Source organism: Trichechus manatus, unplaced genomic scaffold, assembly GCF_000243295.1.
Source record: "Trichechus manatus latirostris isolate Lorelei unplaced genomic scaffold, TriManLat1.0 scaffold00100, whole genome shotgun sequence".
Classification (NCBI taxonomy): domain Eukaryota; kingdom Metazoa; phylum Chordata; class Mammalia; order Sirenia; family Trichechidae; genus Trichechus; species Trichechus manatus.
This window is the reverse complement of record NW_004444036.1, coordinates 3,538,715-3,564,409: the sequence shown is the minus strand read 5'-3', so window position 1 is coordinate 3,564,409 and position 25,695 is coordinate 3,538,715. Positions and strand designations below refer to the sequence as shown.

Genomic DNA, 25,695 nt, shown 5'->3' with positions numbered 1-25,695 from the left:
CTTCAACTCACTGTCCCCTAGGCTTCCCATCAAACCTTTTGAGTTGCTGTTGTCAATTTGATCTCACATAGATAATTCTTTTTTTTTTTTGTACCTTAGATTAAGGTTTGCAGAACAAATAGTTTCTCATTAAACAGTACACATATTGCCCTATGACAATGGTTAACAACACCACTACATGTCAACACTGTCCTTACTCAAACTTGGCTTCCCTATCACCAGCTTTCCTGTCCCCTTTTAAGGCAGACATTCTTTACTAGTTAAGCTGAACTGTTGTTTGCTTTTAAGAAGACTTCGGGGGATATTTTTGGTTTAAGGTTTAAAGATTATCTCAGGGCATTAGTTTTGGGAGTTCATCCAGCCTCCATGGCTGATTTTCCTTTTTGACTTTTATCACTGTTTTCTCTCTCGCACTGTGATTTCAGGATACCGCTCTGTCCCCTAGGCATGTATGAGGATCTATTAGATTAAGTTAGTGGATTCCTTGAAAATGTCAAATGATATAAAACCCTGGTAGTTTTTTGCTGCTGTTCTGTCATGGGGGATGTGGGATGTAAAAAAAAGTAGACTGTGTGAGTGTTGCAAGTTCTCAGTTGACCCAAAGACTTTTTCTACCACTGCATTTATTGGTTGCATATTTTTGTGGTCGTTGACTGAGTTGGCCTCAGTAAAGTTTTCTTATGCCATTAGAACCCTGGATGGAGACTCTAAACTATAGACGTTTGGACCGTTTCTGAGACTGGGTCTTGGTACTCTTTCAGTTTCTGCTATTTCATTTTTAGAAAATGTGAATGTATTACATTTCCTCCCCAATCCAGCCAGCTTTATTTCATTAAAATATAAGCCCCAGTTCCCAGCAGCTGTAAGGAAACACCCCTGATTTGTGGGTTTTCACTTCCTGGTTTCACATTCTACCATGTTAGCCCAGCTAGTCCGTTCTGCAGTTACAAGACTCATAGCCAAGAATTCTTCTTAGGAACATTTAGACATGGGAGGCAGTGTCTCTGGAGTTGCATTGCCTAGTTTGAAATCCTAGGCCCTCTACTTACTAGCTATAAGACCTCTGGTAAAACTCTCAATCTCAGTGCCTCCTCAGACTCCTTGTGTGTACAGAGGGTGTCAGTGATCTACCCCAGAGGTGTAATGTATGTGTAATTGGGGTAATACCTGTAAAGTGCTTAGTAGTCTCTGGCATATAGTAAGTGCTCAATAAATGTTAGGTGCTATTATTTTATTAAACAAAGGTGGTCATGAATGAAGGTGGGTATGGGATCTAGTGAGAGAATTGAGGGTGTGGTTACTTTGCTGTGTGTGTGCCTTTGTCATACATGTGAATACATGCTAACACATGTATATCTCATGGCTGTCATACAATATGGCAATAAACTAGAGATGTCTTGAGTATGCCTTGTAAAATCTGCCTTAGTCATACCCTTTCAGTAAGCCATGTGCACATACACACTTGCATGTATGTAGATAAAATTTGGGTTCATCTGTTCCTCAGTTATGTGTAAGGAGGTACAGGACCCTGCCTAGAAGATGTAAGCAGTGATAAAGGATGGTGGCAGTGGAGTGGCACTAACGTGAATGAGGAAAACATCTGTTTCTCTCCTCTTTGTGGCTTTCTAATATAGATTTATATTGCTGGCCATTATCAGCACATATATTTGATTTTTTCAAGTTTTTGTTGTTGTTGTAAAAATATAGGTAACACACATTTACCAATTCAACATTTTTTGCCCGTACAATTCAGTGAAACCAATTACATCAATCGTGTTGTGCAACCATCACCAACATTCACTGCCACATTTTCCATCCCCATAAATAGAAACTAAATGCTAGCTAAAGAATGATTCTCCTCTTTGCACTTTCCTCCTGCCCCTGGTAACCACTGTTAAACTCTTTATCTCTATACATTTGCCTATTCTAAGTGTTTCTTATTAGTGAGATTATGCTATATTTGTCTTTTCATGATTGACTTGTTTATTTCACTCAGCATAATGTTTTCAAGGTCCATCCATGTTGTGGTGTGTATCAGGACTTCATTTCTCTTTATGGCAGAGTAATATTCCATTGTGTGTATAGACCACATTTTGTTTATCCATTCATCGTTGATGGGCATTTAATTTTTTAAAGGAAAATTTTCTTTCAAGGCCCAGTTTATTCAGTGGACAAAAAGCCCAATAAAATGTGTTAAAACTTATGTTCATATGGACTGGGCTCTGAGCATGAAGGTAGTAGCTCAAAGTAAGGGATTGCAGACCACAGTCCTTGGGCAAGTCATAGATTCTTTCTCCAGTTCACACTAGCTGTTGTAAGTAGATGACATTGTCATCACCTACCTCCTCGAGGCAGGTTAAGACTCTAGCAAACATCAGTGAAATGCTAGAAGAGGGGGAAAAATGGCCGATGACATCCTTAAATTTCTTTAAATTTAAGGTGGACAAAGGCAACTGAAATTCTTCTCCTAGCTCCAAACATTGAACTGGGTTATAGGTTAAGTAGAACTGGCAAAAAAAAAAAAAAAAACTGAATCAATGATAGGCAGAAGTTGAGGCCGGGAAAAGCAGCGGTGAGGGAGTTTAGGAGGTCCCTTTAATGAGAGAGGCATGGTGAAGATCTAAGGTTGTGACCAGGCAGTGTTTCAGGAGGCAGTTAAGTATAAATAGCAAAGAATTTGGGACAAACGGGGGGTTAAATTGGTTGGTCCAGCTTTGGAAAGAGCTGTGAGCTAAGCAGACTGCCACTTACCAACTTTGTGACCTTGGGTAAGTCACTTAGCCTCACTTTCCTCATTTGTAAAATGGTTGCTCATTTTGGCTCTTTTTCAGTTTAGCTAGTGTGGATGGCAGGATGAGGTAGGGTAGTGGATATCAGAAGTGCTTTAGAAGCTATCCCGAGCTATCCTGCCATGAAGGGGAATAACTTTTTGCTTGGGGTCTGATCAGGGGACACTTTCCACCACTGAGTACCTCCTCTGTGCCCGCTGGAGGGTTGACTTTTCTTGGTGCTGTCCCTTGGCAGCATGCTTTATAGGATTTGATGACTAACTTTCTTAGAGGCTTTTAAGAAATACTGACTGGGCCGGCAGAGAGAAAGTCGTGACTGCATCCTTCCTCCTGTTCCCAGGCAGGCTTTATGGAAGCGCAATTCTGTTTATTCTGTTCCAGGTCCACAGTCTGCTGGGTTAGTCTCTTCTGTAAGGATGTATCACTCCTCCCTTTGCTATTTGTGCAGTGGTGGGCTACGTAGTACTTTCTACTGAGGGTCTTTGGAAAATAAACACACGACTAAGTTTTTTTGTGGTTTTTTAGTCCCTGGATAGTGCAAACGGTTAACATGTTCGGCTGCTCACCAAAAGGTTGTTGGTTCGAGTTCACCCAGAGGCAGCACCTCAGAATAAAGTCTCGGTGATCTGCTTCTGAAAAATCAGCCATTGAAAACCTTATGGAGTGCAGCTCTACTCTGACACACACGGGGTCGCCATGAGTCAGAATCAATGGCAACTAACTGGTGGTGGGTGGTGTAAGTTTTTTTGGCTTCAGCTAACACTGTATCTTCAGATGTTGTTTTCAGGTCACTTTGGTCAGGACTTTGGTGACTTCCGTGGTTGTGAGTGTTGGTTTTCAGGCATTTATGTCGTTTTGTTTCATGTTGTTCAGATTTATATCTGTAGAGTTCACTTTCTAACATAACATCTAGCAAATAAACACTCTTAAACATCTTAAGGGGTATTTGTGGAGGCAGGCAAGTTGCAGGGGGGTAGGAGAGGGGAGCCAAGATAGTCTTACCATCTAGACTTTCTTTGCTATAATGAGAAATCTGTCGCCTTTGTGACGCAGAGGACTTGATTTGACTTACAGCATGTTGGAAGCCATGGAATGGGGATGGAGTTGTTTGCACTGGAGTACCACTCTTATTGACTTCCCACCTTGGAAAAGCAAGTTGGGCTGGCCCTTCTGTCCCTACTTGGGCATGCACTCCTCTGCCTGCTGACAGCGCGGTTAGCACCTGGGAATTGGCCTGAGCATTGTGTGTTTGTTCTTAAGACCAAGCGGCTTGTGATTTTGTACGAAGGGGTGGGATGTGTTTGTGTAGTCATCAGAGATGTGATTAGCTGAGAGATTGATTCTGAACTTCTGTTCTCTTCCCTCTGTTCGACTCTGTTCTTCCTTAGAAGTGATGTATGGGCAGAGAAAAATGGAACACAGAGATCTAGGCCACTGGCCTTTGAAAAACATTGATCAGTGAGCGTATTGGATGTGGCAAAGAGCCCTTGCCCTTTGTATGATGTCATGCTGTTTGGGGGCCTCAGTGTGCCCTGTGATCACACCCACAGGGGCTTCCTTTCTCAGGGAAAAGATTAAAAAAGAAAAAAGAATCCCTGTAGGCAGTATCCAAAAATAATTTAAACATTTCTAAATGTGTTTCTTTTAAGTTGTTGATGCCTTTGGTTTTTCAGCCTGTGTTGGCATGAGGGAACAGCATGAGGCAGTCAGCCATGAGCAACAAACTTCTGAGCAGTGTTGGTCTCACTTCATATCTCCCGTCCACCTCTCTCTGGCTTGGGCCTACACTGTTGTGTGTCTGCCTGTCTACATGTCTGTCTCTCTGTCATACACACACACACACACGCAAACACATAAGTGTTCTTTCTTCCCACAATGCACATCTGTGGTGGGGATGTGCTGTGGATAGTTGTGTCTGGACTTGAACTAGCTCTAAGTCAGGACCTCCGAATTGGGCCACACTGGATGAGTGTGGTGGTGTCACCTTGAATGTCCTCTGGTCGAGTGAAGCGTGGTCCTGCCTTTTATCGGGATTTGCCTGGGTTGGTTCTGTGTAAGCAGCCAGGGCTGTTAATGGATCCCTTGTGACAGAGAGACAAAGACAGAGTGGATTTGTTGAACTGCTGTGGGGCGTTTGAAATGGTACCAAGAGAAGGCTGAAATCTAATTGGCCTTTGCTTATCAGGCCTGAGTTCTAGTATGTTGAAAGGGTGATGATTAGTAATAAGACGGCCAGGATACTTTATCTTTTCCTTTGCACATTTGGGGAAAATTTCCTCTGCCTTGGCTAGCATTAGAAGCAGACCATTCTCTTTTCTCTACCACATCATATCAGCTTTCATTAAAAATCAGCAGCAGCAACTACAAAGCTCCATCCATAGAAAACCGTTTAAGGCAACACTGTGCTCCAGTGCTTCAGGGGTGGGGTTTTTGCCTTCTGCACAAATGGATCAGTTTTTCATATTCATGCCCCTCTGACCCAGCAGCTTTTAAAAGACCAAGAAGCATTGCTCTGCTTTCTACTGCCTCTCCCTACAAGACCAGGGCTGCGTGCCTCTAGCCATTTCCCAGAGAGCGTATTTGAGACAAGTCAGCTTACTTTGCCTGCATGCCTAGGAAGCCTCTCTTTAAAATATTATTTTGGGAGAAGAACTGTATCTAAATGTTCTGCTTTTCCCATCCAGGTGAACGACGGAGGCGCCGATGCCAGGTGGCGTTCAGCTACCTGCCTCAGAACGACGACGAGCTTGAGCTGAAAGTCGGTGACATCATAGAGGTGGTAGGAGAGGTAAGTGAGCTGGGCGGAAAGTGCGATTGCCATGCGTGGGTGGTCAGAACCCACCAGCTTCCTGAATCAGGAGGTGCCCGTTGCTATAGATTCTAAAGCTGTTTGGCCTTGACCTGTTGGATGTTAGAACTCGAAGAGAATTTATAGGTCATCTAGTTGAGTCTCTTCTCTGAGGAATTGGGTTCCCAGAGAGGAATGTCTCCAGGCCAGTTGGAGGCAGATGTAGGGCCACTTAAAACCATTGTCTTGCTGACACAGCATACTATGTATCTCTAAAATTCCAACCCAGTGCCACAGATTTTTTTTCCTATCGAATCACTCTGCTTCAATTGATACTAGACTCCAGATATCCAGAGTGATCCATATATAGAGTATGGATTCCGTGTTCATTCTGGGCAACACCACTGGATTTATTGGGAAAGAAAAGAACTGATATTTCTTAAATGTCCTAAAAGGCCCTAGTATGTGACAGGCATGAGCGAGACTCTTTGCACGCATTAGCTCATTTACTCATCACACCCACTTTAGTTTGTAGATGAAGCAACAGGCTCAAGGGAGCCTGAAGAGGCAGGGCTGATGACTGAAGCCAGGTCCATCTGACTGGAGACCCTTGCTCTTTCCACTGTACCACGTTCTCCTTGTTCCTGTTTGGTCCTGGATACTCAGAGCCAGTCCTCCTGGTGAAAAATATCCCACCAGACACTGGGATGGGCTTCTCAGTCTGCATTCCCTTAGGCCTGGATGATGCTGGGCCTTGGACTTAGAACCTGATCATTTATTCTGATTCAGCACTTGTAACTGAATATAGAGATACCATTTTCTTACTGCTTTCAATTCCTGAATAGCATTTGACCTTACAGAAGCCCATGATTTAGAAAAAAGGAAGCTAGAAGTCAAGGAGGAATTTCAGTGAACTATCACATGGGTGGAAGTGGCAGAGCTGATGCTAGAAGCCAAATTTCCTGACTCTCCTGCAAATATAAAGTGAGCATGTGTCAAAGCTTTATTTAACTCATTAGGGAGGGACTCTGCAAGATGGTAAGACTGACTCAAAGAGAATTGTGAAAGAGTAAAGTATTTCTAGTGACTGAAAAATAAAACGCTTAAGATTGCTAAGTTAGATGCAAAACTACTTAGTGTCCTGCAGGGCAATAAAACTGTAACCTATGAGATTATCTTTTCCAGGGGACAAATCTCTATCAGTCAAAATTTATTTGAATCACTTTCAGTTTTCTACCAGTTAATATCCACACGAAGAGTTGTAAACTATCCTCGTAAATAGTAAATAGTATGTGAAACAAATGTACATGTCCCTAGAAGATCAGTTAATGGCATTGGGGGCAAGGGAAGGACTGCTGGACAATGCCCAACATGGCACTGGACATGCAGAAACCCCTTTTGCCTATTTCTGAGTTTTGGCTAATTTATATTAATCTATCATTTATCCTTTTTCATCCCTGGTACCAAGCAGGGCACATAGGAAGTATTTTCTGAAAGGTGAATAAGTAAAATATAAACAGACAACAGGGTAGAACATTAAAAGTTTGGTCTGATTTGAAGCTAGGATAGCTAAAGTAAGAGAACAACAAATAGGATTATGACAAAAATTATATATGTAACATATTAAAATATATTAGGAAGCTACTGTAACAATGGTAAGTGATAGGTAAATTTGCCATAAACGCAAATCTCACAAAGGGGAATAAAAATCTTAAACGTGAGAAAATGTTCTGCCCTGCTATTAATTAAAGAAGTACAAATTAAGATAATAATGAGTTCCTCTTATGTACTAATGAAAAGCCTAAGAAAATATTTAGTGGTAACAATGTTGGCAAATTTTAGAAAAACTGGTGACTTTGTATATCTGTATGATTGTTATATAAAACTATTTAGCAAGATGCATCGAAGAAAAAAAAGAGCTGTAAAAATCTGAATAACACTCTTTGACCCAGTGATCACATTCGTAGGAATTGATCTACCGAAAATGGTTAACTAAAAGTAACCGTAATATAAAAATTTGTGTATTGTAATTTGATAATCCAAAGAGCTCAAGCTGTTTTATAATTACCCATTGCTGTAGAGTCAATTCTGACTCATAGCAACCCTATAGGACAGAGTAGAACTGCCCCATAGGGTTTCCAAGGAGTGGCTGTTGAATTCAAACTCCTGATCTTTTGGTTAGCAACTGAGCTCTTAACCACTGTACCACCAGGGTTCCATTCTATAATAATCTCTCCAAATAACTTTGGGGTAAACACTTCTGATTTTCTAATGTGGAAAGATGGTAAAAACATTCCTGTTAAGGAGAGGGAAGCTGTGTTTAGGAGTAAAAGTGATTAGATTGAAACCACCAGTATACAAACCACCAGCATACAACCAGATATAACTAACATCTTTGCAAGTTTAAGTGCATTTATAATAGATTTGCATAGCTATGGGATTTATCAAATATTTGAGTGCTTACTCTGAAAGAAACTGTGTTTATGGAGATTCAAAGATTTATTGAGCAGAGTCTTGGCCTTGAAACGTGCTCAGTCTAGTCAGGGAGGGTAAGATACACACAGCTATGAAGATAACTAAGAACCCAAGATGTTCTTAGAGTAGGGAGTGGCAGTATTGACAAGTTAGAGAGGAATTGAAGAACAGGAGTACTCACTGAGAGTGAAGAAGATGCTTCCTTGAATAGGTGAACTTTCAACTGGACATGTGAAAGGTGGCCAGTATTTGAATTAATTCATCAACAAGCATGTGTTGTATTGTACAAGGCACTGGGTGAGGCTGGAGGAAGGAGGACAGAGGTTAGTACAGCTTTGCTCTGCAGCAGGAGGTGACCTGTGAAAGTTTGGGGGCAGATGTGGCGTGTATGAAGCAGAAGCTGGCAGATGCAATGAAATGGGCTGAGATGAAAGTTACAAAGCTGCCCACACTGAACTTTAAAAAGAAACACCCCATTAAAGACTCAGTTATTTTCTGATTTGAATTTTTTGTTGAGACCATGTGTTTTCATTAATGGAAGGCATGCTGAATCAAGGAACGTTTCTGAAATTTTGTTATGAAATATAGATTTTGATACATATTATGTGGGGTACATATATCCTTCTGAACTCTGGGGTAGGATTATGTGGGACACACTTGTCACTCTGGACTCTGGGAGGTAGAGGTATGTGGGACTTATATGTTCCTCTGGACTATCCATTGCCTTCTAGGTCCCTTGACAGGTGCATACAATGTATGGCGCCTGAAAATGCGGTATTTGTGTGAACATGGAATCATCGTAAGAAACGCAACTTCCCAATAATGTAAAGGAACCCGGAAATATTCTTATAAGGATTATCTTGCTGTACAAAAGCCAAAAGAGACAAAAGTTTTACACAATCACATCTCCAGGGTGCACCATCTAATAATACCCACCCACTGCAGTAGAGTTGATTCCAAATTGTGGGGACCCTATAGGACAGAGTAGAACTGCCTCGTTGGGTTTCCAAGGCTGTAATCTTTACGGAGGCAGACTGCCACATCTTTCTCCCACAGAGCGACTGGTGGGTTTCAACCGCTGACCTTTTGGTTAGCAGCCTAGTATTTTAACCACTGTGCCACCAGGGCTCCTTTGACCAAATATAGTACCCTGTAAAACACAGTAATTTGTGGCATGTGCCGTTTCTTCAGTTTCAAACAGCATGTAGTGTCAGTGGGAAAGCAGCTTCCCAATAAACCTGAGAGGTGGAAAGTGTAGGTGGGCGCTATATGTCTCTCTGGTCATGAAACGGTTAAAGGTTCCTTTCATATCATAAGAGGTTTTCTAAGGTTAACATATCCCTATAGACAGCATTCTCACGTGGGAATAGTGACAGGACAAAACTTCAGGATTTTGATTCCTCAGAAAGATTATCTTGCTGACTTGATTTACCATTTGTTCACATTTTCAGGCTGGAATGATAGTAAGGTCTTAGCATTGGGTCATATAGGAATTTGGGTATCTGTACACTAGCCTGTAGCTGTTTTGAAGGACAGGAATGATCACGGCACAGCATGTAACATCAAGCATTGCTGAAGGGTGGATATCTAGAAAAGCCCTACACAAACCCTTTATGCTACAGTGAAATCATGGCTGTGATGTTGGTGTTCTGTCCCATTGGGCAGAGTTAGCCTCAGTCTTGAATAGAAATGTTTTCTTAAATCATTTCCCTTTGAATTACCCTAGAGATTTCTCTTTTGAGGGACCCATCTCATGTGGAATAGGTTCATTTTTGGAAGAACAAGGGAGGGGAATAAAAAAAACTTCCTTGTGTGTATGGAATGTTCTGGCCCTGCCAGAAAGAGGTAATCATACAATGAACTACACAGGAATTGGGGGAAAATATTGGCCCAGGCACTAAGGACCCAGATAACGCTTGTTTATATTTGGCACAGCCAGCTTCCCTGATCCTAAAATCAACAGTGATGATTATTTAAAGCAACTAAAATGGAAAATAATGTAGGTGTTTATGCCTTCAGGAATTGTCCCCTTAAAAATACATGTATTTGCCCATCAACAGATGAATGGATAAACAAGTGGTACATACATAAAATGGAATACTACTCAGCCAGTAGGAGAAATGAAGTCTCGACATCTGCTACAGTATGGGTGGAGCTTGAAGACATTACGCTGAGCAAAATAAGGCAATCCTAAGAGGACAAACATTGTATGACCTCACTTATGCAAAAAGACAAGAAAAGGCAAATGTATAGAGAACAAAGTTTATCAGTGGTTATCAAGGACAGGAAGGAGAGGGAAAAGAAAGGTTAAAAGTGATAGAAAAATTGCATCAATTAAGGGTAAGGTTGAACATTTGATTATTGTAATTGCTGTCAATAAGTTGTACACCTGTAAAAAGTTGAATTGGCAAAAGTTGTACGATAGATATATTTACAGTAACAACTGCAACAAAAAAAGAGTAGCTGCTGAGGCTGCTTAAGTACAATCAGACACCTCCTGGGATTTGGTTTCTTGGTTTGGAGGTTTAAGGTCATGGTTTCATGGAACATCCCAATTAAATGGCCTAATAATGAAAAAAAAAATGTATGTATTTGTTTCTTTTTTTTTTTTTTTTTTTTGCTAATTCCACTGGTAGAAAAAGATGGTTTCCAAAAACAATGTGTGTTTTTGTAAAAGTATCTAAAAAGTAAAATCATGTCCTAGCACAAAAGATAATATACCACATAATTCCATTTGTATGGAATCCCTGGGTCGTGCAAACAGTTAATTAACACATTCAACTACTAGCCAAAAGGTTGACGATCGGAACCCACCCGGAGGCGCCTCGGAAGACACAGGCCTGGTGATCTGCTTCCGAAAAGTCACAGCCTTGAAAAACCCTATGGAGCAGTTCTATTCTGCACATGTGGCATCGCCATGAGTTGATATTGACTCGACAGCACCTAACAACAACAACGTATGAAGTTTTAGAAAAGGCAGAGCTAATTACAGGGGATAGAAATCAGATTAGTGAATGTTTGTGAGGGATTGACTAGGAAAGGGCACAAGGGAAATTTCTGGAGTGATGGAAATGTATATGTTGGTAGAGGTATGAATTACATGAATGTGTATGCATTTGTCAAAACAGATCAACCTATATAGTTAAGATCTGTGCATTTATGTGAATTATGCCTTTATTAAATAAACAAAAACAATGTAGTATTGTTCTAGTGTTTTAAAATTTCAAAACACCTTCCCCTACCTCTCATAGACAGTAGAAAGGACTGGTATTGAAATTCTCATGTAATTATTTTGAAATAAATTTTGAGGACAATTTTAGTAATGTTAAGGTCTAGGCCTTTCCTTGAAGTTAGATTTGTCCAGTTTACTTTATGGAAAGAATGGTAAACAAAACAGCTCTTGGACCAGTGAGGCTGAATTCATTTGCCTGTGTGCTTCTCCTTTCCCTATCCTTCCCCCATCCCCTACACCCCTCTTGTGTGATTCTGACTGGGGTTTGGGTAACACAGGATCAATTGGATTAAAAAAAACTGTAGCAGCCATTAAATAGACTTTTCTGGCTTGCTTCTCATAGCCTGAGGTAGACTTTAGACTTGGTAAATCTTGTTACCCTTCTCAGTACAGCTGACTTGTAAAACTTCACCAGTGATGAACTGGAACTCTTCTGAACAGCTAGGTACCCCCACATGGGCACGGTCATGTATTCATCCAAAGATACCTCCTTAAGTGCCTCACAAATGTAGATAGGGTGCTAGATTGTGGTGGTGGTGGTGCTGGTGTTGAAATTGATCCCCAACTTCCAACGGGACTAAAATACAGAAACCATTTCCCTGGGTCCTGAGCCTATGTGGATGCTGTTGATCCTGAAGACATGGAAATTGCTGGACACTTGGAGGCATAAACTGTTTAAGTGGTTTTACTCTGTCATTCTCAAATACTACTAGGTGTAAGCTGCCCTGTTCCCAGCTCTCGGCAGAAGGTCGTGTTCTTTGTTGCGGAGCAGCCATGGGCTTCAGAGCTGGCTAGGTTGGTCATGGAAGGATACGGGTCAGGTTTGTTTTCAGCGTAGAGCCAAGGCCTGAAGAAAACTGTTTCTGAGTGTGCAAGAGGTAGGGCGGAGAAGGGGCAGAAATTGTCAGTCCTTGATGACATACTTATCCCTACTTTATTAGAGAGACATAGTTCTCTCTCTCTCTCTCTCTCTCTCTCTCTCTCTCTTTAAATAGAGAAACATAAAAGTAAGTAAGTTTGATTTCTAAGTAGGGGACGTAAGGCTCTTATATGTCCTTCTTTTTTATTGCAAAAGCTCTTCAAGGGAAGGAGTCTTTATCTGTTTGGTTCACTAGTGAATTTATCCCAAGATCCTCAGACAGTGCCCGCCACAGAGTATGTGCTCATTACATATTGGGGGATTGAATGACCCCATGGCCCATCTCTCGGAGGGGCACACAGACCCAGGCAGAGCAGTACCTCATTAAAAACAGTAGCCAGTATAGTCAGAATCCCTTAGTCCCTTCGTCTTCTCAGAGGAAAGAAAAATCCTTTTGTAGGGGGGAATCATAGGCCCCTGTGAAGGATTTTCCCCGATGATTTACCTGTCATTCGTTCATCCATTCATTCATTTACTGTGTGAGGCACTGTGTCTTACTCTTAGAATGAATGAATGTAATCACTCTGGGCTTCGATGTCCTCATTTTTATACGGGAAGATGATATAGAATATCTCTGAAGAAGGAGAGTGTGAAGGTGAGGATCATTTTCATCATATCTTCAGCCTGAATCTCAAGACCAAAGCAGCAGGCTGTGGTAAGAGATAGTAAAGGACAGCTCTCTTTGGTACTGGGGTCAGCTACTCCCGCTCTTGTGATGGGCTCCAGCTCACAGACAAATTAGCCTCCTGTCTGTGGAGCCTGTGAGGTGAAGCGTGTCCCCCAGGTGATAAGCAGTCGTTCTATTGTCTGTCTCTCCAGTCACCACATGGCTAATGATAGACCTCTGCTCGTTGTCCTGTTGGCTACTCCTCTCAGACTGTGCTGTGACAGTGCTACAGGCATCTGGGGGCATGGTGAGGTGAAGACACCTCTGTTTTCCCAGCAGGCAGCCCGCTGATCCCACACATCCAGGACACTTCCCTCAGGGATCCCAGGCTGGAGCTGCTTATTACTTGGAGTAGGAACGTTTTTGAAACTGTTAGGTGGGATAGAGGGAATTGGCCTAGCTGCCCTGTGCTGTCAGGGATTGTGCCAGGGACTGCTCATTTGTGGTCTGTGCCCTTGGTTTTTCCTCCTGCTCTGTGATTCCTGAGAGAAGGAAGGTCACTTTATGGTTCCTTATTCAGAACTAGCACAAGGGACCTTGAGATACATATCCTGTAACTATTTGTATTCAGGCTTATGGCGAATCTTCCTAAGTATCTTATTTGTTGTTGTTAGGTGTCGTCAAGTCGATTCCGACTCATAGCCATCCTATGTACAACAGAACGAAACACTGCCCGGTCCTGTGCCATCCTCACAATCATTAATATGTTTGAGCCTATTGTTGCAGCCACTGTGTCAATCCATCTCATTGAGGGTCTTCCTCTTTTTCGCTGACCCTCTAGTTTACCAAGCATGATGTCCTTCTCCAGGGACTGGTCCCTCCTGATAACATGTCCAAAGTACGTGAGACAGAGTCTCGCCATCCTCGCTTCCAAGGAGCATTCTGGCTGTATTTCTTCCAAGACAGACTTCCTTACCCAGATGACTTCAGTCTTGATGCTCTCCCTGCTTCCCTGCACCCCATTTTGGTTCATCCCAGGGTAATCTTGAACTCTAGTTAGTTTGTTTTTGAAATTCAGAATCCCAGTTCCATTTTATTAATGGATTATAATATTTTATTGTGTTTTTGGTGAAAGTTGACACAGCAAATTAGGTTCCCATTTAACAATTTCTATACACATTGTTCAGTGACATTGGTTACATTTTTCACAGTGTGTCAACATTCTCATTATTTCCGTTCTGGTTGTTTCGTTACCATTAATCTAGCTTCCCTGCCCCCTACCCCTTACCTTCTCATCTTTGCTTTAGGGTAAATGTTGACCGTTTGGTCTCATATAAATAATTTTTTTAAAGGAGCACAGTACTCATGGGTGATTTTGTTTATTTTAGAGCCAATCTGTTATTTAGCTGAAAGGTGACCTCCTGGTGTGGTTTCAGTATAAAGTTTAAAGGGTATCGCGGGTGATAGTCTTGGGGATTCCTCTAGTCTCTACCAGTCCAGTAAGTCTGGCCTTTTTTAAGAATTTGCATTTTGTTCTACATTTTTCTCCCATTCTATCTAGGACCATCTATTGTGTCCCTGGTCAGAACAGTCGGTAGTGGTAGCCAGGCACCATCTAGTTCTTCTGGTCTCAGGATAGATGAGGACATGCTTTGTGTAGGCTGTTAGTCCTGTAGACTAGTTTCTTCTTTGAGTCTTTGGTTTCCTTCTTTCTCTTTTGTTCCAGATGAGTAGAGGCCAGTAGTTATGTCTTAGATGGCTGCTCACAAGCTTTTAAGACCCCAGATGCTACTCACCAAACTAGGATGTAGAACATAAAGTTTATGAACTATGTTATGCCACTTGACCGAGTTGTCCCACAAGACTATGGTGTAAGCCTTCAAATCCAGTAAACCACTCCCACAAGGTGTTTAGTTATGTCTAGGAAGTATCCATAACTGTGCCCCCTGGTTGTTTGTTTTTTGCCTTGTTATTGTTAGTTGCCATTGATCATTTCAACTCATGGTGACCCCATGTGTGCAGAGTGGAACTCCTCCATAGGGTTTTTAAGACTGTGACCTTTTGGAAGTAGATTGCCAGACCTGTCTTCCGAGGCGCCACTGGGTAGGTTCGAATAGAACCCTTAGAAACCTGCAAGAAGTCCTTTTGCCTTCTGATTGAGGTCTTGTCTTGTTAACCCAGGGAGTCTTTGCTGTTTGTGTTAGTCTGTCTAATTAGTTTTGGCAGTCTGGTGAAGCCATTCTGAGCTTTTAAATAATATTCTTAAATGCATAAAATAAAACACATAGGATTACAAAGGAAACCATTTATATTGAAGTAACTATCAAACCATTTTAACAGGACATTTTGATACAGTAATCTGTGTGCCTCTTTATTAATACATCAAATACCAAAATCTCCTAGCAGGTATAATAACTATGACCATCTCAAATACTGATGACTGTAAATGATGTTGAGATACCTGTAGCCTCTATAATGTGCTATGAAAATATCGATGATTTGTCTGGTGAGCAGTTGCAGGTGCTCTAATATTCCTGTGGTTTGTGTTACCTACGTTTATAATTGAAGGAAATGATAAATTTCAGTTGGAGGTTAGTGAGAATAAAGTTTTTTCCATCTGAGTTCATGGACCCCAGGTTAAAGTCCCCTACGTTAGCCTGATTCTCAAATTCCGGGGTTTGCTTTCCATGTTCCCTGTCAACTTCTAAGCTTTGGGGCCTTCAGCATTCCCTGTGTAGGTTGTGCATTCTGCAACATAGAGATGAACAAAACTGGAAACCACCGTGTCTAACCACATCCCTGCATCTCTTCTGTTTGCATCTGTGCAGGTAGAAGAAGGATGGTGGGAAGGTGTTCTCAATGGAAAGACTGGAATGTTCCCTTCCAACTTCATCAAGGAGTTGTCGGGAGAGTCAGAAGACCTCAGCATTTCCCAGGATGAGCAGCTCTCCAAGTCAAGTAAGAAAGCCTACCCCTCAGAGCAGGAAAGGGATTGGGGAGGTCATCAGACTCTGTTCCAGCCTCCCTTATCTTCCATATCCTGTGCTGAGAGGCTGTGACAAAAGCTCAAGAGGGTTTTCTTGATTATACTACCTTAGCCCACTGTGGCTTAGCAAACTGATCACATTCTCTGGATAGGTGATTTTCAGCCTTCATGCCACGCTAATACTGTCTCCTGGGTGGCCTAGGTTGGTGTGCCTCCACAGACTTCTAAAGTGTCATTCCATGTAAGTTGGCAATTATTTTTAGAACAAACCAAATGAGATTGTCAGTATTTCTCTGCATCCCTTGAGGATCTTGGAGAAAAATAGCATGCCAATAGATAAATAAAGCCCTTGGTGGTGAGAAATTCTATGGCCAAGAAGAGTGCATGTCATTCCCATAAGAGTATGACAAGACAACAGAGAGTCCAGGCCCCACCTAGGTGAGCATGTGTGTTCTGAGATGGTGAGAACGAACTTCAGGTCTTCTTTCTCTAGGGCCTGAATGTCTCCCTCCAGCTTCTCTGCTGCCCTTTCCAGCACATGGAGCAAAAGGTCAGGACCGGGAAGCTTTGTTCTCCCAGTCGCTAACCCAACTTCCTCTGTGGGCGTCTGTGCATCTCTTGTGCTGTCTTGAGCAAAGGTCATGGGTGTGAATGTTGTAAAAGGCTTGACTGTGTCCTCATAGTGCAGCACTACCTGAGGTCGAAGACTTTTTTTTCGAACGAGAGAACAGCTCAGTCTGCCAAAATAATTCTCAAACTCCTTTTTTTTCCATTTGGAAAATCTGACTTGAATGGTATTCTTATGTTTTTCTGTGGCTATTGTATTTGACCAATAGCATGATTGTACACATTCTCGATTTGGAGGCAAAGCCATTTCCAGAGACTTGGTCAACCGACTTCCTTCACTTGGTGTCTCAGCAGCTCTGGATTATGCAGCCTGCCATACATAGAAATGGCGGTGCTTCAGGAATGCCCCTTCCCCTCCACTGCCAAAGCCTGGGGCCCCCTGCCCCATTCCATCCTAGGTTCTATGGTAGGAAGGACATCAGGGGATTTGGGGACAAATCAGATGTCTTGGGGCTCCTGCTGCCTTCTCTGGCTAGGGTGGGGGGATTCTCTGCTACCACAGCCCAGCTTATGAGGGGAGAAGGTGTCCTTGATCCCACTTTATCGGGAGTTAGTATAGCTCCGGAATTCCATGGTAGAATTCTAACTGCCTTGGTGTCTCCTTTTGTACACTGAAATAATACTGTACATGGTAATTAGGTCCTATAGTAAAAATACTATACTTCAGGGACCTTGTGGATTGAATGGGCTTTCTTGGAGGGAGGACCGAATTGGGTCATTATAACATTACTTCCATGGGGGAATGCATTACAAGTTCCAATAACAGTAATGTATATAAACCATGTGGCCCACAGATGGCCCTCAATAAATGGTTGTTCTCATTGTTAATAGTGACAAACCCTTGGGACATACCAGTTACGCAGAGGCTGCTTGCACACTGATTGAGCCCATGTTCACTGAAGCAGTGTGTCTGCATTTGGAAATTACTTTGGATTCCCCTACTGATAGAGAAGGAGATTTGGGGAGAGGGTATTGGATAACCTCTTTGGGAAAGCTTTGACCCCTTGGTGTCGTGCCATCTCAGCTATGCACTTAAGAACTGGATGGTCAGAGAAGTGATGACTTTGTACTATTGGAACTATTAAAAAATCTGTCTCCTTTCACTCCAGCTCAATAATATGGACATTGGACCCTGCCTGTCTCCTCAGCTCAAAGTATATGGTGCTGGAATTCCTGGGGCAGGAGGATGAAGGGGCTGAGTAGGGTGGTATCCACGGTCACTTAACCTTTGTTCACCTGCTCAGAAGGGGCTGTTTCTGCTTGTAAAGTCTGCCCCCCCACAACACTCATTCAGTAAAAGCCCTCCATTTCAGGACCAGGAGAGCCCAGTAGTCATAGGGCAGCCCAGCTTAGTTACAAGGAATCTGTCCATTGTTGCGGGGGTGGGGTTTGAGGTCCCTGGAGAGACATTGTCTCCTAATAAAGATGAATGTTTCTGGTAAGAACTACATGGCTTTTGTAATCTTCCTGTATGTACAAGTAAGGGGAAGAGGGCACATCTATCCATCTCTCCATCTGTCCATATCTATCCATCCATCCATCTTTCTCTCCTCCTTTTCTTTCATTCTTCATTCATTCAAGCTTTATTGAGCCCCTATTGTTACTAAGGCAGTGTACAAGGCAATAAAGATATGCAGAGACAAATCAGGTACGGTCCCTGCTTTCAGTAAGCTCACGTTGCAGAAAGGGGGTGCGCAAGTCAACAGAAGTTGAAGAAGGTGCCCCAGGTGCTCTGCTAGCCAGGGTCTGAGGAACAGTGGGCTACAAAGGCAGAGACGCCAGTCCCATTGGGATGTGAGGGCGATGGTGGTCACAAAGGACTTCAGGGAAGAGCAGATGTGGTAATAATGCCCCTGAACCCTGGTGGCACAATGGTTAAGAGCTACAGCTGCTAACCAAAAGGTTGGCAGTTCGAATCCACCAGCCGCTCCTTGCAAATTCTACTTTGTCCTATAGGGTCGCCATGAGTCAGAATCGACTCGACGGCAGTGGGTTTGGTTTTTTGGTTTTGGTTCTGGCTTGCTAAATTGAAATAATCCCTGGAAAGAGAGAGAAATAGCGTCTGTCAGTGTTTGGACAGGTTTTTCGGTAGCCATTTATCATTCTGAATTTGCTTCAACATGTGACTATGGTGAAATTTATGTAATCAGCTCAGATCACATGCAGAAATTATGTATACTGATAGTATTTGTCCAAGTGGAACCTTTGGTATTAGAGTGAATCTGCTTATTCTCTACCCTCAGAGAATGGTGTTACTACTTTTGATGAGATTTAATTTTTAAAAAAATGTTTTATTTTGAAATAATTATAATATAGATTCATAGGAAGTTGCAAAAAATAATGTACAGGGATAGCCCATGTACCCATCATGCAGTTTCCCCCAATGTAACAGCTTGCATAACTATAGTACATGCATATTTGCTTTTGTTATAAAACTGAGAAAGACAAATATAATTAATGCACAAAAGGCATTTAGCTTTTTACGTTAGTATGAGCTGAAAATGTACTTAATCAAGGTCTTTGTTAGACCAGGCAATTTAATACTCTTCGTAAATCACACTTAACTTTTCACAGAGATTGCTTAATTAATACATGGTCTCTAGTAAGTTCAACTCCTAATGTTTGTGCCATTTTGGTAATTTTTAGAGATCATAGTGAGATCGTATGAAACTCCTCTTAATTTAAATGCTTCCAGACATTCAAAAAACCAAACCTATTGCCATGGAGTCGATTCCGACTCATTGCGAACTTGTAGGACAGAGTAGAACTGCCTCATAGGGTTTCCAAGGAGAGGTTGGTGGATTCAAACTGCCAGCCTTTTGGTTAGCAGCTGAGCTCTTAACCATTGCACCACCACCAGGGCTCCTTTTAGACATTAGGGTGAGGTTTTTTAAGACGGAGAACATCTGTATTTGGGTACATATGAAGAGAACCATGTGTTCAATGAATCCTTGTACATCTCTCTTTGTGTCTCTCTCTCTCACACACACACACCCCCACAAACACACCTGCATGTGCACATGTTTATTTGGCATTTGTACTCTTCACATTTCTACTTCCAGAAAGCATTTGAGGTGGTTATTCAGTTGCGTTCTGTAAATCGATGGATTGGGATAGAAGAAACAGTGGCATTATGTTTATAAAGAAATGTGCCAAGTCTGCTTGAGACGTGGTAGATGCTCAGTAATTGCTTGCTGGATCATTTATTATTCTGAGGCGGCATTTTTTTCTTCGAATGACAGGTGCAAATTGCTTGAACTTGCTTTTCTTTTACCCTGATGTATTTTTACATATGGTGGTATATTATGAAAATCTCTTTAACTTTCTTAGATCTTTATTCAGAGTAGTCTCATATATCAAGGAAAGATTTACAAGTAATTGTATCTGTTGATAAGTTGGTTTAAACATTGTATCTGAGAAGGAAATTCAATTATGTAGTAGCAGAAATTCTTTGCAGCATATTTAAATTTGAAAATATCTTTATCTCTGTATCTTTCAAAGAATTCATGAAACCTTAAAGGTGGTTTGTTGAAGATTTTAAATAAACGTTTAGATTTTTAGAAAGTTTCTAACATATACAAAAGTAGAGAGAGTATTACAATGAACCTTTGTGTTTCTGTCACTGGCATAAGAAATTTTCAACCTATGGCCAATTCGTGACACTTATACTCCCACTTACTCCTCCCCTCCATTATTTTGAAGCAAACCCCAGATACCTCATGATTTCATCCATAGATATTTCAATATATATCAATAAAAGGGTTCTTTAAAATACCATTATCACACCAAAAAAAAAACCCAAACTTGTAATTCCTTAATATAATTAAATACATAGTCAGTGTTTACTTTTCCTTAATTGTCTTTTTTTTTTTTAAATAAAATTTGTTAGTTTGAATCTGGATGCAGATAAGATGCATACATTGTGATTGGTTGATATCTCTCAAGTCTCCTTTAATCTATGGATTCCTCCTCCATTCACGTTTTCTCTTGCTGAAGAAACCGAGGTCATTTGTCTATTAGTTTCCCACAGTCTGCCTTTGCTGATTTCATCTCTGCAGTGTCATGTAACCTGTATTTCTAGAAATGGATCATTAGATTTGGGGGCTTGATCAGATTCAGATTTGAGATATATATATACACACACACACACATACATACACACACGTATATATCCCCCCTCAAGACTGATTCATAGGTGGAGGCATATGTCTGGCTGTCTCTCTTTTTGGATGTATGCAGCCGCTGATGATTTGCACCCAGATATCTTCATTCATTAGGGGTTGCAAAATGGTGTCCACAAGGAATTTTTTCAAAAGAATGAAATGGCCTACCATGTACACAGATCACTAGTGGAAAAAGTGTTGAATAGATTAGGTTTTTAAAAAATGAAACATCCAAGTGGTTGTATTAATAGTGAAGGCAGAATCTTATTATGTTGAGGGTAGAAAGGAGTTTAGAGTTCATCTAGCTTGGTGTCAGATGAGAACTCTAAAGCCCAGTGAAATTAATTCCTGGGTGTGGCCTAGCCTATGAGTGACGAGGCCATAATTATCTGCAGGCCTTCCACGCACACTGTGGTGTCGTCTCCATTCCCGTGTGTAGTGCACCTTTTCACAGAGCGCCTGACAAATGTCACACCAAAGTACAGTTTAGCCTGTTGCTTCTTCTTATCACAGATCATGATGAATTAATTGCCTTTTCAGTTACAGTTTTGCACATGCTAGTATTGACTAAATAACATGAAATAGAGCCAATTAATAAATGTTGTAATCACAGAATATGGTGACTCTGTAATAAGATTTATTTGAACTTGATGGCAAAGAAACCCAGATGTAACTATTGTCCAATTTCAATTTCATACATATTTTGCTTCACATTTAAGATATAAATGCATTTTTTCCCCGTTTTAAAAAGTTTTTTATATTATTTAATTTCTTGGATTCTAAAATAATTTTTGTAAAACTAGAAAAAGTATTCCTGTTAGTTTTTTTTTTTAATCCTATAACTACAGGAATATTTTCAGTTATTTCTCATAATATTCAGAGGGGGAAATTCTGCATTTTCTTTCTATAACCATGAATTTTCAGTTTGAATTGAAATTCTTACTTTCCTAGTTCCTTATTTTAAAATTTTAGGTTCTGATACTTCAGTGACTTGTCAAGCTAACACAAAGATGGAGATGATCTTTTAAAATTTATATGGAAAACAACTCCCATGATGCAGAAATATTGTTTCATTACCTGTAAGAAACTGATTAATGGGTGCCCCCCTCCTATAGAAACTGAAGCTGGGCTGACAAACCCCTGCTCTGAGGCATCAGTATACATTTTTTTTCCTTTTTAATAGTAGATGATAATTGTTTTGTTCATGAATGTTTTGTTAGCAGTGAAGAGCAACTAGCAAATTGATTAAACAGAGGTTTCGGGCAAAATTAGATGCTAGCATAAACACATGAATTTGTGTTCAAATTGTTTAATTCTTCCCCTTTGTTGTGTTTGCAGCTTTCAAGTACTAATATTTACTGGTGACAGTAGAGTATTTCCCCAAATAAAGTCAGCATAACTCATACCCATGAACTTTCCAATTATGCTTATCTTTTGCTCTTCCAGTAGAATGCCTGTCTATCTCCACCCCCACCTCCCCTGGCCCAGGCCCCAGTCACCTCGCCCTCCCAGTGGACAGTCAGACTTTGCTGAAAGTATTGACTGTTCAGAGTCATCAGGGCCATGGGCTACCTCAGTGATTCTCGGACTTGTTCTTGGGGAAGAGCAGGTGGAAGTTACGTTATACTTAGGGGAGCATTATTGAAATGTTGATTTTTTTTTTCCCCAGCCTTACTTTTTTCTAACACTGAGAGGGCTGCTGCTATTCAGTTTTGGAGGGCCTAGCTTGCAAAACAGCTGTGTTCACTGGGAGCATCATTTGACTTACTGTTAACTGAAAGGCTTAGGTGGAGCAGAATAAAAATTTCCCCCAATAAAAACTAGCCACTGTCACTTGCTCTGCTTTTGTTCTCGAAGTCCTCAAGAGCTGCAAGTCTAATAAGAACATTGGAAACACTTGGCTGTTTGTCTAGATTATTCTTTTTTAGCCAGCAGTTTGAACATCTTAAGTTTTTGCTTTAATTGGACAGAGTACATTTATCATCAAAACAAGGGGTACCCCTGCCTGTAGGACATGGAAGTTGGAAATATAACCAATTACACCTAAGTTATCCCTCTGATTATTCATATTCCCCCTTGTGTATTAAGAGTGACCAAACCCAGAAGCTGACACGATGGTTCCTATTGGGTTTTCCTCTTTCGAATGGAGTGTTTCTAAGAGGTAGACAAGTTGTTCTCCCTTCTCTCAGTTCTGCTCTCAGCCTCTCTGTAAACATGGTCTACCTTTTCATTCCTCAGACTTATTATGAAGCCCTATGACTAGCCTCCAGTTTGACACTTAAATCATAAGCCATAACAGAACTGATTCCTTGGCTGATTTAGAGCAATGCATTTCCTTTTACCCACCAGTGGTACTCTCTGTAGGGCTGTGTGTGGGGGTGTGTGTGAGGGCGTTCAAACTAAAGCAGTGTGTGAGCTTTCTGTGCACTTACCTGTGGTGCCAGAGATCTTTGGGCTATAGCTGTGTGTCCAGTCTTATGCTGTTGATAACCTCTACTTGTAACAAAATAAAAATAATTTGACATTTTACACTGGATGAGTCCTATGTCCTCATGCTTAAGCACAGTCTCATGACTAATAGGGCAAAACCTCAATTAAGTTGTTTTCAAGAAATAGGGTTTTCTGGTTTCCTCGGTGCTAAGCAGAAAACCCTTTACAATGATATGGATGCCACTGTTGGTTTCAAACTTCCTTGTTGAAAACCTCCCTCTGATATATTAGTATGTGTTCTTGCTTCAAGGTACTGAGGATGATGGAATTTTTAAAAGACATTTCCATATCTTGTTTAGATTCTTAGAGTCATGGATACCAGTTTTTATCACATAGGGCTCTAGGGGTAGAGGATAAAGGATAATGGACCTAAGTGTTAAGATTTGGCCATACTCCCCAAAGAGAAGATTGCACTGTATAATTGAGTTAATTAAGGAATCTGATCAGTTGGATTCTCTCTGGTTAATTGAGGTTTTCCTATTCTTGAGTTATGACGTCAAAATGGCTCAGGTTTAAATGGGGTATAATCCGATGTGTCAGCATTTGCAGAGGCAAGTCCTGATTCTCGGTGCTCAGTGCCATCGCTGTCGCATGGGGACTTTGGGCTCATTCTGTAACATTCTTAACTTCTGCCTGATGGTCTCTAATTAATTTTGCGGATGAAGCTCTTGCAGCGGATTCGTTGAAGGCAAGTTCAGTTAAAGACTCTTCCTCTTCCTTCTTTTGCCATCATTTGCTCCCCCTTTCCCTTCTCTTGTTTTTCTCTCCCCTTCTCTTCTCTCATTCACTGTCAGGAAAGACTACCTTTGAAGGGACAATTCTGTACCGAGCTGCACCGGGAAAGACGGAGGGCCACAGACGCTATTACAGTGAGTGACCTTAACGGCAGGAGGCAATTGTAAAGATAAGCTCTGGGTACTTGTGTTTTTTGATGCAGCTGTGCTTTCCTGAGCTGCTTATGCTTATGCCAAGTGTCTGTGTGAACTTGACCCAAGGACATGTCCTTATTTGCCTAAGATAAGTGTCATCTCCTTGGTGTTGCTACAAGAGCATTCTCATCACCAGCCCCCGGTGCTTCTTGTTTGCTTTGTGGCTCTATCATGTATGTGACGTGCGTGCATGAACCATGTGTGCAGAGAAGGGGACAGTAGCATTTGTCGTGGCAGATGCATTTGTACCAGTATTTTTGAGCTTCTGGGGAGTGTAAGATGATTTCCCGTGGAGATGCCAACCTCTCATGATTATTGCCTTTTCTGATTGGGTCATTGGGAACCCACAAACCATTTATTCATTGCGTGCTTCAAAAAAATAAGAACTTGGCATGGAAGTCCATGCCAGAGATGGTGTTTTGCTTTGCTCATCTAGCCAGTTACCACACGGCAGAATTCTTTTGGCAGGACCAATGTGTAGCCTTTCCTGTTATGAAAGAAAGCTGCCAAATGTTGGGGGGAAGGAGATGAATGAGACTAATGAGTTACTCTCATGATGACCTTAGAACAGTTCCTGCTAAATTGCAAATAAATAAAGTAACTCACAGATCCAAATTGGTCAGTGCTGGAATAGTAAGGTAAATTACGCAAACGTGGGCAATTGTACGACTGGTGATAGCAAATTTGAAGAGACTTTGTTCATTTTTCACCTTGAAAGAAGAACGTCCACCTTAGCATATAGATATATCCATGATGAAAGAGAATGTTCCGGCAGGAACACCAGAGCCGTGCTTCTCAACTGGGGTGAAGTTTCCTTTTATTTCCATCCCATTGTGAACAGAGACATGGTTCTTCTCCACATGACTGCTACACAGGCAGCGCGCTGCCCACACCTCATGCGGGAGTTTGAGGGCACCTAGACTGCCTGTGCCCTGTTCCCCCAGACGAGTCACTGACCACATGTCTAGAAGTCGCTCCAATGCACATTGCTAGCAATGCTTCTAAACATGCACACTGTCTGCACTTACCTTGCTGTTCCCCGTAACAAACCCTTTGTGGACTGACCCCACTCCGCGGACCACACTCTGGGTTGCACTGCATGAGAGTGTCATCTGGCATTCTGAGCATGACATGGGGACGTTTTATGGGATAGTATGTGTGATGGGCACCAGCAGCTAAAAGATGCAGCACCAAACAGACGTGAAAATGAAAAGGTACTCTTCTTTCCTTCCAAAGAGAAGGGACTAGATTTGAAGTTATTTCCCCAAGCCACACAGTCAGATACTTAAAAGTGATCTAACCGGGCTGCCAGAATTTCTGGGAGAAAAATCTGCCGTGTGTTTCCTTCCAAGGTCATGCTTGTGCAGTTGAATGACTATGCCACCTCTCCCTGTGTAATGTAAAGAGTATTTCTCACAGTGATTCATCTGAAGTTATTAAGTTGAGCCCAGAAGGCAGCAAATACCTAAAAACAGAAGCTCAGTGAAAATTAGGATGGCAATGATTGAAAATATTATGGTTCTAGCTAATGAGGACTAATAGAAGAACCCTTCAAATTCCTCTCTTGAAGAACTGAAGCCAACTTGCCCTGCTATGCCCTGCTGCCTTCTGGTGGTGGTGGTGGTGGTGGTGGTGGTGGTGGTGGTGGTGGGAGGGAGGGAGGGAGCGGCGATGGTTTCTTTCCACTAAC

At 41.6% G+C, this 25,695-nt stretch overlaps 1 protein-coding gene across 7 annotated transcripts in view; it reads left to right on the top strand.

The window, feature by feature from the left end:
* SH3KBP1 (SH3 domain containing kinase binding protein 1) overlaps window positions 1-25,695 on the top strand; it is a 407,394-nt gene that overhangs the window by 222,062 nt on the left and 159,637 nt on the right. For 6 of the 7 annotated variants that reach the window (XM_023737268.1, XM_023737267.1, XM_023737266.1 and 3 more), the window contains 2 exons: window positions 5,474-5,577; window positions 15,639-15,768. In XM_023737268.1, coding sequence (XP_023593036.1) covers window positions 15,684-15,768 — 85 coding nt within the window. In that variant the 5' untranslated portion in view covers window positions 5,474-5,577; window positions 15,639-15,683. Of the gene's footprint in view, window positions 1-5,473; window positions 5,578-15,638; window positions 15,769-16,289; window positions 16,347-23,870; window positions 23,946-25,695 lie in introns of all 7 variants that reach the window. The other variant, XM_023737269.1, reaches the window with a different exon arrangement.